The 20,169-nt window shown below is 41.1% G+C and overlaps 1 protein-coding gene across 1 annotated transcript in view; it reads right to left on the reverse strand.

Moving 5' to 3' along the window:
• Positions 1 to 11,676: 11,676 nt before the first annotated feature.
• ufm1 (ubiquitin-fold modifier 1) overlaps positions 11,677 to 20,169 on the reverse strand; it is a 42,662-nt gene continuing 34,169 nt past the window's right edge. Inside the window, exon 6 of the mRNA XM_072262866.1 lies at positions 11,677 to 13,117. Coding sequence (XP_072118967.1) covers positions 13,050 to 13,117 — 68 coding nt within the window. The 3' untranslated portion in view covers positions 11,677 to 13,049. The remainder of the gene's footprint in view (positions 13,118 to 20,169) is intronic.

The raw sequence follows: 20,169 nt of genomic DNA on the forward strand, positions 1-20,169 counted from the left end.
ATAGGGATCAATGATGGCATCCTCGTACCAATGATGGCATGCTCATTGCATCAGTGATGGAATCCTCGTTGTGTCAAGGATGGCATCCTCACTGGATCAATGGTGGCATCCTCATTGTCTGTGGTATACATCTACTTGAATTAGAATGTAGAAGGTCGGATTAGTAAGCTTGCAAATGACACAAATGTTGGTGTTGTGGATAGCAAGCAAGTTTGTTTAAGGTTATCGAAAGATTTCAATTGGATGGAAAGTTGGTCAGGTTGTCAAATGGAATTTAATCACAATATAAGCAAGGTGATGCATTTTGGGAAGTCAAGTAGATGTCAACCATGTGAAGTAAATTCCAGGGCACCAAGGGATATTAATTAACAGAAGCAACTTGATGTTCAAGTCCATTGATCCCTGTAAGTTGTAACACAGGAAAATATGATAGTGAAGAAGGTATATAGCATGCTTGCCTTCATAGTTCAGGGCATAGAATATAAAAGCTGAGATGCTACAAAAGACTAATTAGACCAAACTTGGAGAATTGTGTGCACTTCTGGTAACCACACTAAGGTAGGGATATGTTTGCGCAGGATAGAAGATTCACCTGGATCTCCAGAATCTCCTGAGATTGTTCATCAGGATCCAGTGTGAGCAATTTTTATCTAAGAGAGGACATGCTGACATTAGAGAGGGTTCAAAAGAGGTTCACAAGAATAATCTCAAGAATGAGAGGGTTAAAGTATGAGGAGCATTTGATGGTTCATGGCCTGTACTTGCTAGAGTTTAGAAAAATGATAGGAGATCTCATTGAAACTTATCAAATATTGAAAGGCTCAGATAGAGTGGATGTGGAAAGGATTTTTCCATTAATGGGTCTGACTAGAACCAGCTGGTACAACCTCAGAATACAGTGCAACCCTTAGGAGTTTCTTTAGCCAGAGGCTGGTAAATCTGTGGAATTCATTGCCACAGATGGCTGTGGAGGCCAAGTCACTGGGTATATTTAAAGTGAAAGTTGATAGGTTCTTGATTAGTAAGGGTGTCAGAGGTTACAGGGAGAATGGGGTTGAGACGGGTAATAGATCAACCATAATGATATTGTGGAGCTGGCTCAGTTGGCCTAATGCTACTCCCATGTGTTATGGTCTTGTAGGATGTTGCTTGGATTTGTTATGGGAAGATTGGATAGGCTGAACTTGTTTTCCTGGGTTAAAAGATGTTGAGGCATGATCTGATGAAGGGATATAAAATCAGGAGGCATAGATAGAGTTTTATTTCCATGCTCAGATTATCAAAAAATGGGCAGAAGTTTAAGGTTAGAGGAAAAGTTTAAAAGGAACTTGAGGAAAAGATTTTTAAAGTTGTCATATTTTGGGGCGCTGGGAGCAGACCCAAATGCAAGACACAGACACTGAAGTACAAGGAACAGGACTAGGTTTGTCAAGAAAGCAAGGGAAATGGGGCAGAAATGACTCTGGACATGACACAGGCCCTGGACGAGACTAGGATACAAGGCCTGGTCAAGGACTTGACTAGGAAAGCGGTACCTGGATGAGGAATTAGGAACTTGGAACCTGGACAAGGACTCCGAGCCAGAGACTGGACAGGGACCCGGATCCTGGGTCTTGACTCGGGTTTGGACCCCGGATCTAGGCAAGGACAAGACGTGGCTACAGGATGTGGCGTAGATCTCCTGCACGGGCCGAGGCACATGGACAGGACGAGAACCCAAAGCCTTGACTTGGTCTTGGCAGAACAGGAACACAGAGACTTGGTCTTGGCAGAACAGGAACATGGAACACTGAGCTGGGACCTCTCCTTGGGAACAGGACTTGGGGCCGGGGCTCTACACAGAGTCAGGACCCTTCCTAGGGAGCAGGATGTAGGACCAGGGCTCATACACAGTACACTGAGAGACAGATCTCCACTCAAGGTAGCGGCAAATGGCCAGACCTACACAGCGGAGGTGAGGGCACAAAGAGAACGTTCCCAACACAAGGTAGCGGTGAACGGCCGGACCTACGTAGTGAAGGCGTGGACACAGAGACTGTTCTCAAGTCAAGGTAGTGGTTGAGAAAACGGCCGGACCTACATATAACCATATAACAATTACAGCACAGAAACAGGCCATCTCAGCCCTTCTAGTCCATGCCGAACTCTTACCCTATCTTAGTCCCACCGACCTGCACTCAGCCCATAATCCTCCATTCCCTTCCTGTCCATATATCTATCCAATTTAACTTTAAACGACAACATAGAACCTGTCTAAACCACTTCTGCTGGAAGCTCATTCCACACAGCTACCACTCTCTGAGTAAAGAAGTTCCTCCTCATGTTACCCCTAAACTTTTGTCCTCTAATTCTCAACCCATGTCCTCTTGTTTGAATCTTCCCCACTCTCAATGGAAAAAGTCTAACCATGTCAACTCTATCAATCCCTCTCGTAATTTTAAACACCTCTATGAAGTCCCCCCTCAACCTTCTACGCTCCAAAGAATAAAGACCTAACTTGTTCAACCTCTCTCTGTAATTTAGGAGATGAAACCCAGGCAACATTTTAGTAAATCTCCTCTGTACTCTCTCAATTTTATTGACATCTTTCCTATAATTCAGTGACCAGAACTGTACGCAATACTCCAGATGTGGCCTTACCAATGCCTTATACAAATTCAACATTACATCTCAACTCCTATACTCAATACTCTGATTAATAAAGGCCAGCAAACCAAAAGCTTTCTTCACCACCTTATCCACATGAGATTCCATCTTCACCATTATTCCTAGATCCCTCTGTTCTAAAGTATTCTTTAATGCCCTACCATTTACCATGTATGTCCTATTTTGATTAGTCCTACCAAAATGTAGCACCTCATATTTATCAGCATTAAACTCCATCTGCCATCTTTCAGCCCACTCTTCTAACTGTCCTACATCTCTCTGCAATTTTTGAAAACCTACCTCATCATCCACACCACCTATCTTAGTATTATCTGCATACTTACTAATCCAATTTACCACCCAATCATCTAGATCATTAATATATATTACAAACAACATTGGACCCAGTACAGATCCCTGAGGCACACCACTACACACCATCCTCCAATCTGACACACAGTTATCCACCACTACTCTCTGGTGTCTCCCATCTAGCCACTGCTGAATCCATTTGACTACTTCCATATTAATGTCTAACGATTGAACCTAGCAAAGGCGTGAACACAGAGACAGTTCCCAACACTAGGTAGCGGCAAACGGCTGGACCTACCTAGCGAAGGCGTGGACACAGAGATGGTTCCCAACTCAAGGTAGCAGCAAACGGCCGGACCTACCTAGCAATGGCGTGGACACAGGGACAGTTCCAAGCAACGAAAGACAATTCCTTATCTAGACACAGCAAGGCTCTGGTCTTGCTCTGGTGGTAGAACTTAACAGTGATAATAGGCGAGGACGCAGGCGAGGCTTCAGGCGAAAAGTAGCAGGCGAGGCTTCAGAAGGAAGGGGAAGGGAAAGGAAAGGAACAGTCCAGCAACTGAAGTTGAAACCAGGAGCTGTTTATGTAACCAGCCCAAAATGAGAATCATGTGTCTCAATTAAGGAACCAACAGAACAAGGGAAAAGTGGAAAACCTGGAATAAGGATCGATGGGCCAGTCTGTGAACTGGAATGCGGACTTCACGTACGGAACCATGACTAAAGCAGAGGAATGCTGATATCTGGAAGGACACCACAGAGGAAATCACTGCTGTAATAAAAACACTGCTGCATATCTAAAGTTTGTAAAAGATCACCTGAATGTTCCACAATGCTTCTGGGACAATGTTCTGTGGACGGATGAAAGAAGAGTTGAACTTTTTAGCAGAAATGTACACTGCTGCTTGGAGGAAAAATGGCACAGCACACCAACACCAAAATTTAATCCTAACTGTGAAGCTTGGTGGAAGGAGCATCGTAGTTTGGAGCTGTTTTGCTGCCTCAGGGCCTGGACAGCTTGCAATCATTAAGGGAACAATGAACTCAAAGTTGTATCAAGATATTTTACAGGAGAACATCAGGATAGCATTCTGGCACCTGAAGCTTAATAGAAATTGGATGATGCAACAAAGCAATGATCCAAAACACAAGAGTAAATCAACAACAGAATGGTTTAAAAAAAGAAAATTTGTGCTTTGGAATGGTCAAGTCAGTTTTGAGCATAACTCAATTGAGATGCCATGGCAACACCTGAAGAGGGCTGTTCACGCAAGGTATACCAGAAATGTTGATGAACTGAAGTAGTTTGTGTGGAGGAATAATCTAAAATTCCTCCTCACCATTGTGCAAATCTGATTAGCAGCTACAGGAAACATTTGGTGGAAGATATTGCGGCTGAAGGAGGTTCTACCAGTTATTAAGTACAAGGAACAACACACACAAAATGTTTGAGGAACTCCGCAACCAGGCAGCATCTAGGAAAAGAGCATAGCCAACGTTTTGGACTATTGTTTATTAAATACAAAGGTTCACTACTTTTTCCAGCCTGTACTGTGAATGATTAAACAATGTGTTAAAGACATGTAAAGTACAATTGTTTGGGTGTTATTAATTTTGGTAGATTGTGTTTGACTATTATTTTGACTTAGATGAAGATCAGACTATTTTATGAGTATTAAATGCAGGTAACTAAAACCAGGTAACAGTAAAGGGTCACAAACTTTTTCTTGCAACTGTAGTTTCATAGCCTATCATAGGACGTAAACCCTGACTAGTATTATCTCTTGCCATCTGTTCAAATTTATGAAAGTCACTTCTTGATGCCTAGTAAAGGTGAGGTTTATCTGATTTGAGTACTGCAGTCCTAGGTTTAAGAGATTTGAACAGGTACTTAAATAGGCAAGGTATAGAGATACGTAGCCCTAATATTGGCAATGGGATTGATGCAGATGAATAGGGTGCTCAGTATGGTAGTGGCTGTTTGTGTGGTATACAGCTTGATGAAAATAGTCCTAGGTCAGGATTGTTAAAATTTTGAGGATTTTGGCTGGTCTACCTCAATGCCACTTTCCCCTACCATCTCCATATCTCATAACTCCCTTCATAGCCAAAAATCTATCCATACCTACTGCAAATGAATTCAATGATTGATCCTCTACAACCCTCCAGGCTTGAAATTCTTAAGATTCACCACCCTCTGAGTAATAAATATTTTCCTCAGTCCTAAACATTCATTGTTTTTTTTTCTGAGACTGTGAACCATCAGTTCTGGACATTTTAACAAGAGGAAACATTCTTCCTGCATCCACACTGTCAGACCTGGGAATCTTGTAACTCCCCTTTCTTCTAAATTTTATAAAATTATTCCACACAATCTCCACTCATGTGAAAAATCCACTATGAAGATCAAGAGGGACACAAATTTGACTGGGCATCAGTGAACGTCATGGTGCAAGTAAACACGTGGCATGCTAAAGAACTCCTAGAAGAATGGTTTTTCGCAAACCATTCTATAAACTGACATGTAGACCTCAATCCCATCTATAATCCAATGTGGGCAAAACTCCAGACCACGCACACAGTTCACTACGCAACCAATCAGTGATGAGACCCCCTTCCTACATCACAAATGAGTTTCCATAGTGACAACCAATCAATTGATTGATTGATAAGTATATAAACGCCAAGTATTTGATGGAAATACCACAAGTGAACAGTGCACTGATGATGTCTCCTCATATGGTGATAAAAGGTTTGCAAATGGATTGCCAAGATCAGAGAGCAGCTCAACCCAACCAAATCCAAAATTCCCAAAACCATTACACTAAGGCAAGCATTTCCATTTTAGGCAAACAGACTAAAACTACCTCATAATACTTTATATGCAGTTCTGCCAAGGCCCTGTGAACCTGCAGTAAGACAACTTCATCCTGAGTATTCAAATAATCTTGTAATATAGAAACATAGAAAATAGGTGCAGGAGTAGGCCATTCAGCCCTTCAAGCCTGCACCGCCATTTATTATGATCATGGCTGATCATCCAACTCAGAACCCTGCACCAGCCTTCCCTCCATACCCCCTGATCCCCCTAGCCACAAGGGCCATATCTAACTCCCTCTTAAATATAGCCAATGAACTGGCCTCAACTGTTTCCTGTGGCAGAGAATTCCACAGATTCATCACTCTCTGTGTGAAGAAGTTTTTCCTAATCTCGGTCCTAAAAGGCTTCGCCTTTATCCTCAAACTGTGACCCCTCGTTCTGGACTTCCCCAACATCGGGAACAATCTTCCTGCATCTAGCCTGTCCAATCCCTTTAGGATTTTATACGTTTCAATCAGATCCCCCCTCAATCTTCTAAATTCCAACGAGTACAAGCCTAGTTCATCCAGTCTTTCTTCATATGAAAGTCCTGCCATCCCAGGAATCAATCTGGGGAACCTTCTTTGTACTCCCTCTATGGCAAGGATGTCTTTCCTCAGATTAGGGGACCAAAACTGCACACAATACTCCAGGTGTGGTCTCACCAAGGCCTTGTACAACTGCAGTAGTACCTCCCTGCTCCTGTACTCGAATCCTCTTGCTATAAATGCCAGCATACCATTCGCCTTTTTCACCGCCTGCTGTACCTGCATGCCCACTTTCAATGACTGGTGTATAATGACATCCAGGTCTCGTTGCACCTCCCCTTTTCCTAATCGGCCACCATTCAGATAATAATTTGTTTTCCTATTTTTGCCACCAAAGTGGATAACTTCACATTTATCCATATTAAATTGCATCTGCCATGAATTTGCCCACTCACCTAACCTATCCAAGTCACCCTGCATCCTCACCCTGCACCCTGCATATATGCCAAGATATGCCAAGAGAGGGAAGGGAAATGCCCGGATAGTGGAGAGCACCCCTGTGGCTGTCCCCCTCAGCAACAAATATCTTGTTCTGGATACTGTTGAGAGGGATGACCTGACGGGGGACGCCCATGGTGACCGGGTCTCTGGCACTGAGCCTGGCGCTGTTGTGCAGGAGAGAAGGAGGGAGAAGAGGAATGCGGTAGTCGTGGGGGATTCCATAATCAGGGGAACAGATAGGAGATTCTGTGAGCCTGACAGAGATACCCACATGGTGTGTTGCCTCCCAGGTGCCAGGTTACGGGATGTCTTGGATCGGGTCCTGAATATTCTAAAGGGGAAGGGTGAGCAGCCAGTTGTCTTGGTACGTGTTGGTACCAATGACATAGATAGGACAAAGGAGGAGGTCCTGAAGAGAGATTTCCAGGAGTTAGGAAGGAAGCTGAGAAGCAGGACCTCCAGGGTGGTAATCTCGGGATTGCTACCTGTGCCACGTGCTAGCGAGGGCAAAAGTAGTCGGATCAGGCAGATGAATGTGTGGCTGAGAGACTGGTGTAGGGGGCAGGGCTTCAGATTCTTGGATCATTGGGATCTCTTCTGGGGGAAGTATGACCTGTTCAAAAAGGACGGGTTACACCTGAACCCGAAGGGGTCCAATATCCTGGCGGGAAAGTTTAACAGAGCTGTTAGGGAGGGTTTAAACTAATTTGGCAGGGGAATGGGAACCGGAATGATAGAGCGGAGGAAGGGGAAAACAGAAATAAATCTAAGATAGTGAGCAGTAAAGATGTCAGGAAAGACAGGCAGTTGATGGGGCAAATTTGTAGCCATTGGGATGAGTTGCAGTGCAATAAAGTTGCAGTGAAATCAAAGCAAAAATTATCAAATACTGGTCTTAAGGTGTTGTACTTAAATGCACGCAGCATAAGGAATAAGGTGGATGATCTTGTTGTATAGCTACAGATTGGCAGGTATGATATTGTGGCCATCACTGAGACTTGGCTAAAGGATGCATGTCTCTGGAGGCTGAACGTCCAAGGATACACGGTGTATCGGAAGGATAGGAAGGTAGGCAGAGGGGGAGGCGTGGCTTTATTGGTAAGAAATGATATTAAATCATTAGAAAGAGGTGATATAGGATCGGAAGGTGCAGAATCTTTATGGGTTGAGCTAAGAAATAACAGGGGTAAAAGGACCCTGATGGCAGTTATTTATAGGCCTCCAAACAGCTGCAGGGATGTGGACTACAAATTACAACTGGAAATAGAAAAGGCCTGTCAGAAGGGCAGTGTTATGATAATTGTGGGGGATTTTAACATGCGAGTAAATTGGGAAAATCAGGTCAGCACTGGATCTCAAGAGAGAGAATTTGTAGAAGGTCTGCGAGATGGCTTTTTAGAACAGCTTGTTGTTGAGCCTACTAGGGGATCGGCTGTACTGGATTGGGTATTGTATAATGAACCGGAGGTGATTGGAGAGATTGAGGTGAAGGAACCCTTAGGAGACAGTGATCATAACATGATTGAGTTCACTGTGAAATTAGAAAGAGAGAAGCCGAAATCTGATGTGTCGGTATTTCAGTGGAGTAAAGGAAATTACAGTGGCATGAGAGAGGAACTGGCCAAAGTTGACTGGAAAGAGACACTGGCGGGAAAGACAGCAGAGCAGCAGTGGCTGGAGTTTATGCGAGAAATGAGGAATGTGCAAGACAGGTATATTCCAAAAAAGAAGAAATGTTCGAGTGGAAAAAGGATGCAACCGTGGTTGACAAGAGAAGTCAAAGCCAAAGTTAAAGCAAAAGAGAGGGCATACAAGGAAGCAAAAATTAGTGGGAAGAGAGAGGATTGGGAAGTTTTTAAAACCTTACAAAAGGAAACCAAGAAGGTCATTAAGAGAGAAAAGATTAACTATGAAAGGAAGCTAGCAAATAATATTGAAGAGGATACTAAAAGCTTTTTCAAGTATATAAAGAGTAAAAGACAGGTGAGAGTAGATATAGGACCGATAGAAAATGATGCTGGAGAAATTGTAATGGGAGATGAGATGGCAGAGGAACTGAACAAGTATTTTGCATCAGTCTTCACTGAGGAAGACAGCAGTATACTGGACACTCAAGGGTGGCAGGGAAGAGAAGTGTGCGCAGTCACAATTACGACAGAGAAAGTACTCAGGAAGCTGAATAGGCTAAAGGTAGATAAATCTCCTGGACCAGATGGAATGCACCCTCATGTTCTGAAGGAAGTAGCTGTGGAGATTGCGGAGGCATTAGCGATGATCTTTCAAAAGTCGATAGATTCTGGCATGGTTCCGGAGGACTGGAAGATTGCAAATGTCACTCCGCTATTTAAGAAGGGGGCAAGGAAGCAAAAAGGAAATTATAGACCTGTTAGCTTGACATCCGTGGTTGGAAAGTTGTTGAAGTCCATTGTCAAAGATGAGGTTACAGAGTACCTGGAGGCATATGACAAGATAGGCAGAACTCAGCATGGATTCCTTAAAGGAAAATCCTGCCTGACAAACCTATTACAATTTTTTGAGGAAATTACCAGTAGGCTAGACAAGGGAGATGCAGTGGATGTCGTATATTTGGATTTTCAGAAGGCCTTTGACAAGGTGCCACACATGAGGCTACTTAACAAGATAAGAGCCCATGGAATTACAGGAAAGTTACATACGTGGATAGAGCGTTGGCTGATTGGCAGGAAACAGGGAAAGTGGGAATAAAGGGATCCTATTCTGGTTGGCTGCCGGTTACCAGTGGTGTTCCGCAGGGATCAGTGTTGGGGCCGCTTCTTTTTACATTGTACATCAACGATTCAGATTATGGAATAGATGGCTTTGTGGCTAAATTTGCTGACGATACGAAGATAGGTGGAGGGGCCGGTAGTGCTGAGGAAACGCAGAGTCTGCAGAGAGACTTGGATAGATTGGAAGAATGGGCAGAGAAGTGGCAAATGAAGTACAATGTTGGAAAGTGTATGGTTATGCACTTTGGCAGAAAAAATAAACGGGCAGACTATTATGTAAATGGAGAAAGAATTCAAAGTTCTGAGATGCAACGGGACTTGGGAGTCCTCGTACAGGATACCCTTAAAGTTAACCTCCAGGTTGTGTCAGTAGTGAAGAAGGTGAATGCAATGTTGGCATTCATTTCTAGAGGAATAGAGTATAGGAGCAGGGATGTCATGTTGAGGCTCTATAAAGCGCTGGTGAGACCTCACTTGGAGTACTGTGGGCAGTTTTGGTCTCCTTATTTAAGAAAGGATGTGCTGACGTTGGAGAGGGTACAGAGAAGATTCACTAGAATGATTCCAGGAATGAGAGGGTTAACATATGAGGAACGTCTGTCCGCTCTTGGACTGTATTCCTTGGAGTTTAGAAGAATGAGGGGAGACCTCATAGAACCATTTCGAATGTTAAAAGGCATGGACAGAGTGGATGTGGCAAAGTTGTTTCCCATGATGGGGGAGTCCAGTACGAGAGGGCATGACTTAAGGATTGAAGGGCGCCCTTTCAGAACAGAAATGCGAAGAAATTTTTTTAGTCAGAGGGTGGTGAATCTATGGAATTTGTTGCCACGGGCAGCAGTGGAGGCCAAGTCTTTGCGTGTATTTAAGGCAGAGATTGATAGGTATCTGAGTAGCCAGGGCATCAAAGATAATGGTGAGAAGGAAGGGGAGTGGGACTAAATAGGAGAAAATGGATCAGCTCATGATAAAATGGCGGAGCAGACTCGATGGGCCGAATGGCCTACTTCTGCTCCTTTCTCTTATGGTCTTAAGATACCTTTTATCCTTCTATCTGTGTGTTGTAGCTCTGTATGTTGGCTTCCAATAAAGTGTACAAGCAAACCACTGAACCTCAACATTACACAATGTTTTACCATTTAAAAATTAATTTGTTTCTAATTTATGCTCCTAGGTGAGTAACTGTACACTTTCCACATTATGTCTACCATGTTCTTGCTCACATATTCATTAAAATCTAGGAATAATGGTGCATAGTTCCCTGAAGGTGGAATCTCATGTGGTGAAGAAAGCTTTTGGTATGCTGGCCTTTATAAATCAGAGCATTGAGTATAGGAGTTGGGATGTAATGTTAAAATTGTACAAGGCCAAATTTGGAGTATTGTGTCCAGTTCCGGCCACCAAATTATAGGAATTATGTCAACAAAATAGAGAGTGTACAGAGAAGATTTACTAGAATGTTACCTGGATTTCAGCATCTAAGTTACAGAGAAAGGTTGAACAAGTTGGGCCTTTATTCTTTGTAGCGTAGAGGGTTGAGGGGAGACTTAATAGAGGTATTTAAAATTATGAGAGGAATAGATAGAGCTGACGTGGATAGGCTTTTTCCATTGAGAGTAGGGGAGATTCAATCAAGAGGACATGAGTTGAGTGTTAGGGGGTAAAAGTTTAGGGGTAACATGGGGGGGAATTTCTTTACTCAGAGAGTGGTAGTTGTGTGGAACGAGCTTCCAGCAGAAATGGTAGAGGCAGGTTCGATATTGTCATTTAAAGTAAAATTGGATAGATATATGGACAGGAAAGGAATGGAGGGTTATGGGCTGAGTGCAGGTCGGTGGGACTAGGTGAGAGTAAGCGTTTGGCATGGACTAGAAGGGCCGAGATGGCCTGTTTCCGTGTTGTAATTGTTATATGGTTATACGGTTATATTTGCTTTCTCTGTCTAGTAAACACTGCAATTGTTGCTTGCAGCATGTCAAAGGAGTGGATATTCGAGGTGGTCCACAGACCACCGATCGGCTAGGTTCAAGGTAGTCACAAACTATAACAGCTCATAAGCCTATTGTGTTCAATTCTAGGTATAAAATGAAAGGCCCCAATAAAACAGAGGACATCAAGATTCTGATTAAATCTTTTACTAAGTTATTGCAATTTATACACCAACTTAAATAAGAATGAAAAAGGTGGAATGGCAAATACTTACTGGTTTGTTTTTGCTAACTTATATTTTAAGATTCAATAAAGACAATATTCAGATATTCAAAAAGGCAATCAGTTACTTTTATTCCATTACCAATTCTTCTGGTCAAGTGAAACAAGCTGGGCAGTAGGAAGCTGCAGACTCAACATTGCAAAAGGACGAAATTGTGACAAATACATCATTTTCTGAAGGGCCTCAAGTGATAAGTTAATCTTTCTCTTTCAACCAATCTTAAGTTTTCCTAAGTTCTTAAAAGTGTAATGCTGGCATATTGCATTCACTTCTCTTTGTTAGCAAAAGATTAGTATGTTAATATCTGTGCTTAAGAAGAAACTTCCGAAATGCAATAATTTTACTACAATGAAATAGCAAAATGATTAATACATTCTGGTTTTGGTCCAGCTTATTAACACGAATAAAACTAATCACAATATAGATTAATATGAAACAACTTACATTAACTAAGGCTTACATTAAGACCTTCATAGTCTCTGTTAGTCTTCCAATGAACAGCATTTATGATAAATTGCTTTAGACACAAATTTAACTTCAAAATTCCATGGCTGATCATTTAAAATTTAAAATCCAAGGGAATGAATAAGGATAAAAAAAACCTGATTTGATGGTTGCTCATCTGATACTTGTTTTTAATAGGTACAAGCAGTCAGTTTCAGGTTTGGGAATAAAACTGACAGGGTGCAACTCTTGCTTGCAACCAAGTCAAATATAAGGACAGTTTTGTCAATTAAAGCATTTCGGATAGCTAATTTATTTTCATCTCTGGCTACAACAATAAGGTTCAGAATATTTTGCCCAGACAAGCTGTACCAATTCCAACCAATGAACAAAATAAGTTTTTATTTTGAAACATTATATATACTTCAAAACTTATAGTTTTAGGATGGGATATAATTAAAGTTTCTACAGTTTACCTTTAGATAAATAAATTTCAGCATTCATCTCTCTTGAATGAAGGAAACAAACAATACAGTTCAAAATACTTGGGAATGTAACCAATCATTTAATGCCAGGCATTTTACAAACAGACTTCATGAAGAATGCTTTGGAAAATTCCTTGCATACACCACTTAATGATTACATTTCATTTGAAAGTAGACTTTTAAACATAGATCATATAGTTATTCTCTGCTCAGACTTGCCATTTCATCAGACTCTTGGCATCCAACTAGTACTTAAAATGAATGCATATTAAAATCCGAAAGTCTTCATGTTCAAAACAAATCTAAAAATAGCTCTCTTCAGCAGAGTGATACGTTCTAGGTGAAAAACTGTTAATGGCTTCCGACTCGATCTCTAGGAATAAGTCGCAGTTCTGACCCATGCTTCAAGAAAATATTTCCTGCAATAAAAATAATAAAAGTGAACTAGTTAAGAAAAGCAGCAGAATGCACTTAAATTCATTTGAGATAAATATTTCAACTGTTTTTTTTGCACATAAAACGTTAATGTTTAAAAAGTCACCTCAGATACTCTTCAGCTATCCTTAGAAAGCAGAAAAATTTTTAAAAACTATACCACTTTTTCTGTCCCTCTTTAAGCACTTCACACAGTGCTGTGCAAAAGTCTTTTATATGTGTGTGTGTATTGCACTGTACTGATGCTGCAAAAAGATATATATGAGTGATGTAAAACCTGATTCTGATATGGGTCTCTATTGTGGACTGAGAGTGGGAAGGGATAGGGAGAGGGGAATCATGGTTGGGAAAAGGGAGGGAGCAGGAAGCACCGGAGAGACATTCTGTAATGATTAATAACTAATTGGTTGGAATCAAATGCCTTGCCCTGTGTCTCAGGGCTGGGTGTGTCTGTACGTGCACCCACCCTCCACAAACTCGCTTTCTGCACCACATTTACAAATACAGTACTGCACAAAGGTCTGAGGCACCCTAGCTATATATGTGTGCCTAAGACTTTTGCACAGTAATGCACATCTTTACCTTACGGCAGCTTAAGGCCAAATTGACTTTTGTCAATAAAAAGTACAGAAAATATCCCAGTAGCCATCATTTATTTATATACTCACATGATTCCACTCAAACTTAGTTGAAGGACTCGTCTTCAAACCCTAGTATATGAATCAATGAATGCTACCTGTGTAATTCAGTTTAATAACCATCTTATTTAGAGAAACAAGAGGAATAGGATTGCACTATTGGAAGTCAACGGGCCAAAACTAACAAATGGCTAAAGCAATTAAAGCAAAATACGTAGCAAAAGAATATCTAATTGGTTTAAGATAGATCCTTTATCCTTGTGATTTCTAGCTAGTCAAACAGGACGGTAATTGCCTCTCCTGGAGGTCATATATAAAATGAGCCAGAACACCTTGCCTTTCAGCAGAAAACGACATATCGCTTGATTAGATTCACACTGCAACAATACTTCACCTTTTTCTGGGGTGCAGATACAATACATAGTCTGTAAAAAGCAGCTTACTTGATTGGCACCTCATCTGCAATCTTAAAATTCCTATTGTTCAAGACAAACCTAGAAGTATATTCTGCACTCATGTATTAATTTAAGCTACAGACATGTTGTGCGCTCTGTACTCATAACCCAGCTAAAATTTTCAGAGTCAAATCCAGCTTCTTTACTAAATGCTGTAAATACTCTGCAAGTCAGACCTAGAGGCTTGCAGAGGGGAACAGATTTCATATCCTTTCATCAGAACCAGGGAAAGTTATAACCCAAGATGTTTCACGTTGCAGAGTGGGAAGAGTGGAGAGAAGGAGGGTAATGTCTGGAGTCAAAAGCAAACTGGGTGAACTCAGCAGATCGAGCAGCATCTCTGCAGAGGAAATGAGTTGTCAAGGACAGAGCAAAAATGGGAGGCAGCCTGTATAACAAGGAAAGGATTATGTCTGTGCCAGGGTGATGACCGAAACATAAATGATGGTGACAGTGCTCGTAACACAGAAGGTGGAGAGAACTGAAGTGCAGCTGATCTATCTGGAGGAAATGTAAAGAGAAAATAAATGGGAACAGAATAAGGCATGTTCCAGCCCTCAGGACTCAGTGAATTCAACAACTTCAGATTAATATTTTTCATATAAACTGCAAAAGCTGGTTGCTCTTATTTTCTTCCCACCACAGACACTGCCTGACCTGCTGAGTATTTCCAACACAAGAGATTCTGCAGATGCTGGAAATCTTGACACATAAAATGCTGGATGAACTCAGCAAGTCAGGCTGCAACTATGCAGGTGAATAAACAGTCACCGTATCAGGCCGAGGCCCTTCATCAGGACTGGAAAGGAAGGGGGCAGAAGCCAGAATAAGGTGGTGGGAGAAGGAGCACAAGCTGGCAGGTAGTAGATGAAACCAGGTGAGGGGGAAGGTGGGGGGCCATGGAAGACGATGAAATAAGAAGCTGGGAAGGGATAGGTGGAAGAAGTGAAGGGATAATGAAGGAATCTAATGGGAGATGATAGTGGTTCATGTTAAAATGGAAGAAGGAACCAGAAGGAGGAGATGGACAAGTCAGTAAAACCTGTGTTTGGCCCCATCATGGCAGTAGAGGATTTCATGGATCCATCTTCCCCCTCAATTGGTCTCATCTATCACTCGTCAACTTGCACTCCTCCCCCTCCCACATTAACTTATTCTAGCTTCTGCCCCCTTCCTTTCCAGTCCTGATGAAGAGTCTCAGCCCAAAACATATTGATGGCTTATTTTCCTCCATGATTGGGCCAAAATCAGTGTTTTTTAAAAAATGCTAAATATCCATCATCTCTCAGCAAACAATAGTATTAAATCTCTAATGCTATACTTTACAACTGATAAGGATCAAATTTTAACATGAAAATAAAGTAAATAAACATATGATGTATTGCAGTGCATAAGAGTAGAATGCACCTACAAAAACCAGAATAGAGTGTAGATTTATAGAGTCTAGGCATCATCCTTCACTTGATAAGAGTGGCCCTTCATAACAGAACACTTCACCTCTGACTCATTGTGAGCATTTAAGTATATCTACAAGGTATAAAAGCATACTTGTATTAATACATCTCTCTGCTGTTATAGTCTGTAATAAATATTCAATTAGAAGTTGGCTACAACCTTTACTCTTCCATATATTTTTAGTAAGGTGCATTTTTCTCCACAGTTGAGAAATGGTTTCCTGGCATAACCAACAATTTACTGCCTTTAATTCCTTGCAGTCTCTGAAACACTGGCAGTGTTAAAAATATACTTGTTTAAAAGATTAATTATGGGTAGAAAGTTGTAGTTGAAACACATTCAGAGATATTTGTATTATTTCCATTTTACTTCAATAACTGAGAAAAGTTTGTAAAGCTTATACAGACCATCAGTACACATCAGCACTGCTGGACTTCGGCTATATGCATTTTTTCTAATGAAATACAAACAAATATTATCTGAAGATATACCATCTGTGAACGTATGTAGAACAGTACAGGAACAGACCCCACAGCCCATGAGGTCTGCACTGTAAACAATGTTGAACTGAACCAAATCCCCACTGTCTGCACATGACCCACATCCATGCATACTCCTGTATGTAACTACTTGTTAAACATATCACCTCCACTTCCAGCACTACTCCCAGCAGCCCATTCCAGGTGTAACACCTATGTAGTGGTTGTCTTATCTCATGTGACTGGTTGCCGCACTCTTTATGAGAAAATCTACTTACATAGTACCACACTAGGTGCTAGTAGGCCATCAGAAGCTCTAGGTATCGGAAGGACGCAGTGAATAGAGAAGAAAAAACACACTCCTGGACGCAAGTTTATAAAAATAGCTATTTATATATTATATATATTAACATGAGTAAGAACAATTCAAAATTCCAACATTCTTAGGTTCCCAATCTCAGATATCAAATGAAATAGCTGGATAGGTCCAAGTCAGCATGGATTTACGAAGGGGAAATCATGCTCAACTAATCTTCTAGAATTTTTTGAGAATGTAACTATGCAAATAGACATGGGAAAGCCAGTGGATGTAGTGTACCTGGACTTTCAGAAAGCCTTTGATAAGGTCCCACATAGGAGGTTAGTGGGGAAAATTAGAGCACATGGCATTGGGGGTAGGGTACTGACATGGATAGAAAATTGGTTAGCAGACAGGAAACAAAGAGTAGGGATTAACGGGTCCTTTTCAGAATGGCAGGCTGTGAAGGTAGGGTACCACAAGGCTCGGCGCTGGGACTGCATCTATTTACAATATACATTAATGATTTAGATGAAGGGATAAAAATTAACATTAGCAAATTTGCAGATGATACAAAGCTGGGTGGCAGTGTGAAATGTGAAGAGGATGTTATGAGAATGCAGGGTGACTTGGACAGGTTGGGTGAGTGGGCAGATGCAGTTTAATGTGGATAAATGTGAGGTTATCCACTTTGGTGGCAAGAACAGGAACGCAGATTACTATCTGAATGGTGTCAAGTTAGGAAAAGGGGAAGTACAACGAGATCTAGGTGTCCTTGTTCATCAGTCACTGAAAGTAAGCATGCAGGTACAGCAGGCGATGAAGAAGGCTAATGGCATGTTGGCCTTCGTAACAAGGGGAGTTGAGTATAGGAGCAAAGAGGTCCTTCTGCAGTTGTACAGAGCCCTGGTGAGACCACACCTGGAGTACTGTATACAGTTTTGGTCTCCAAATTTGAGGAAGGACATTCTTGCTACGGAGGGAATGCAGTGTAGGTTCACGAGGTTAATTCCAGGGATGGCGGGACTGTCATATGTTGAAAGATTGGAGTGACTGGGCTTGTATGCACTGGAATTTAGAAGGATGAGAGGGGATCTGATTGAAACATACAAGATTATTAAGGGATTGGACACGCTAGAGGCAGGAAACATGTTCCTGATATTGGGGGAGTCCAGAACAAGAGGCTACAGTTTAAGAAAAAGGGGTAGACCATTTAGAACGGAGTCGAGGAAAAACTTTTTCATACAGAGGGTTGTGGTTCTGTGGAGTGCTCTGCCTCAGAAGGCAGTGGAGGCCAATTCTCTGGATTAATTCAAGAAAGAGTTAGATAGAGCTCTTAAAGATAGCAGAGTCAAGGGATACGGGGAGAAGGCAGGAAAAGGGTACTGACTGTGGATGATCAGCCACGATCACAGTGAATGGCGGTGCTGGCTCGAAGGGCTGAATGGCCTACTCCTGCACCTATTGTCTATTGAAAACAAAATTCCGTCTTAGTTAGAATTAGTGATATTCATTAGAATAAGCTTTATTACTCCAATTTCTCTTAACTAATTAGATCTGGTGTTATTTCCTATTTACAGGTTAACTGACAAGCCTTTCCTGTTTATTTATCCCTAGTTAGTTAGGAAACTAATTAAATTTCTATTCTTAAGTATTATGGTTAACTTCAGTTTCAGTTCCAGGTCAGCATGTCTACAAATATAAATAAAATATATATACACATACTGCTTAACTCTTTTCACGACAATTCTCCAACATCACAACTTTTAAACAAATATTCATCAACTTATCAAAGTCTTTGTAAAAATAATCAGTTCTTTCAGAAAATCAAATTTAGATCCTTCAAATGAGAAATAAATTTTTACATCAAATCATGTTAAATCATCTACGTCTTTAACCGTTTCATTCCTGCACTGGTTCTTCGATCTTGGGTGGCTCGCCATCTTCTTTCCTGGTTCATTGGATAAATTGGTGGATGATCAACAGAAAGTAGTTTCACAAAACTTACACAAAAAAAACCTGACCAAATCTCTTGGTATGATTTCACAAAATGAATTCCTGGTTACATGGTAAAGATCTTAGTCAGTCGTCTCTGCCAATATTGCCTCACTTTAGCTGTTGCTTGTTATAGCTGTACCTTCAATGAATCTTTTATCACTAGTATCTCTCCTCCAGGGGTTTCACCCTGAGGTTTTCAAGGAAGGTAGAGATACTAACTACTAATTCCACTTTTAACAGTTTATATCTTTAGTTTTTAATAGTTTGCCTTGTCTGCACCTGTGTCAGCCACAGCTCGTTCTTACATAACTTTCTCCTGCCCCCCCGCCCCCAAGTTGTTTTCAAAAAAAAATTCGGTAAACTTCGTTTTCATCCCTCCACAGGAGGAACTTTCTGACATTACATCTTTGGGTAAATTATGCTGGGTTACACAGGCATCTACCACTCAGTGTAAAAGAAAACTTGCCCCACACATCTCCTTTAGAATTCACCTCTCACCTCGCCTTAAATATATGTCTTTTAGCATTTGATATTCCTAACTCAGTGAAAAGATTCTGATTATCCACCCTACGAACGCCTCAATTTTATAAACTTCTATCAGGTTTCCCCTCGCACTCTGATGCTCCAGAGAAAGCAAACAAGTTAGTACAACCTCCCCTTATAACTCATACCCTCTAATTCAAGCAGCTTCTGCACCCTTTCCACATCCTCCTTGTGCCAGGGCAACCAGAACTGCACACAATTAGCCAAGTACTACCTAATCAAACTTTGATATAACTGCACCATGACTTCCTTCCTCACATATTCAATGCTCTGAAGTACAAGAGGGTCATCAGTATATTAGTATAAAAGGGATTCGTATACTAATATATACAAAAATTATCCATGTAATATCAGTTTCAGTTTCCCCATACACCCTTATTTATACAAAACTGGAAATGTTTCAATTGTTGCTGACTTTAACAGATTGAACGATGTAGCACAATTTTAGCTGCAGTCTAAATGTTCAGCATTAGGTTTTTCATGGACCCACTTACTGAATCCCTGAGAATACTGTTGGATGTCAATTTTTTTCTAAGGCAATCACAGTTGAATATTTTAAGAAATGTGTCCTGCCTTATCATCACAGTTTGACAGGCACATTGGAAATGTTTCCTCTTTGAAGTTCTTGACTACTTTTCATGCCACTGCCTCAAGCAGCTGTGCTGATCACTGCCTGAAAACAGGCAGCAGCACAATATGGTAATTTGAAACACTGTGACATTATTTTCTAATTGCAGGTCCCTCACCCACACATTCACATCATCCCACCTTCAATGTATAAATAAAGATGTATTAAAATGTCATAGGAAAGGATTACATTTGTGACACTTTAGTTTTAACATATTAACCATAAGGGATTTTAGTTGGGAGATGTGTTGCATGAACTATTTTCATTCCTTCAACAAAGTGACTGGATGGTCCATTTATTTTCCTTCCAGCTGACTTGCAAACTGCTAAGTTAATATTGCATATTGAGCCTGAAGCCCTGTGCCTACAACCACCATATGAACTTCTCACGTACGGAACACATATTGGTTATAAATATTAAAGGTTTTGTATGCTCCTACAACAAAGGCTCTTATAAAATGCAAATGCTGCAGTTGTTAATAATTGCAACGCAAGCTAAAACAAACAGCATAGTGCAATTACAATATCTGGATTAAACTACTA

The sequence above is a fragment of the Mobula birostris genome, chromosome 7 (genome assembly GCF_030028105.1).
Source record: "Mobula birostris isolate sMobBir1 chromosome 7, sMobBir1.hap1, whole genome shotgun sequence".
In the NCBI taxonomy this organism is placed as follows: domain Eukaryota; kingdom Metazoa; phylum Chordata; class Chondrichthyes; order Myliobatiformes; family Myliobatidae; genus Mobula; species Mobula birostris.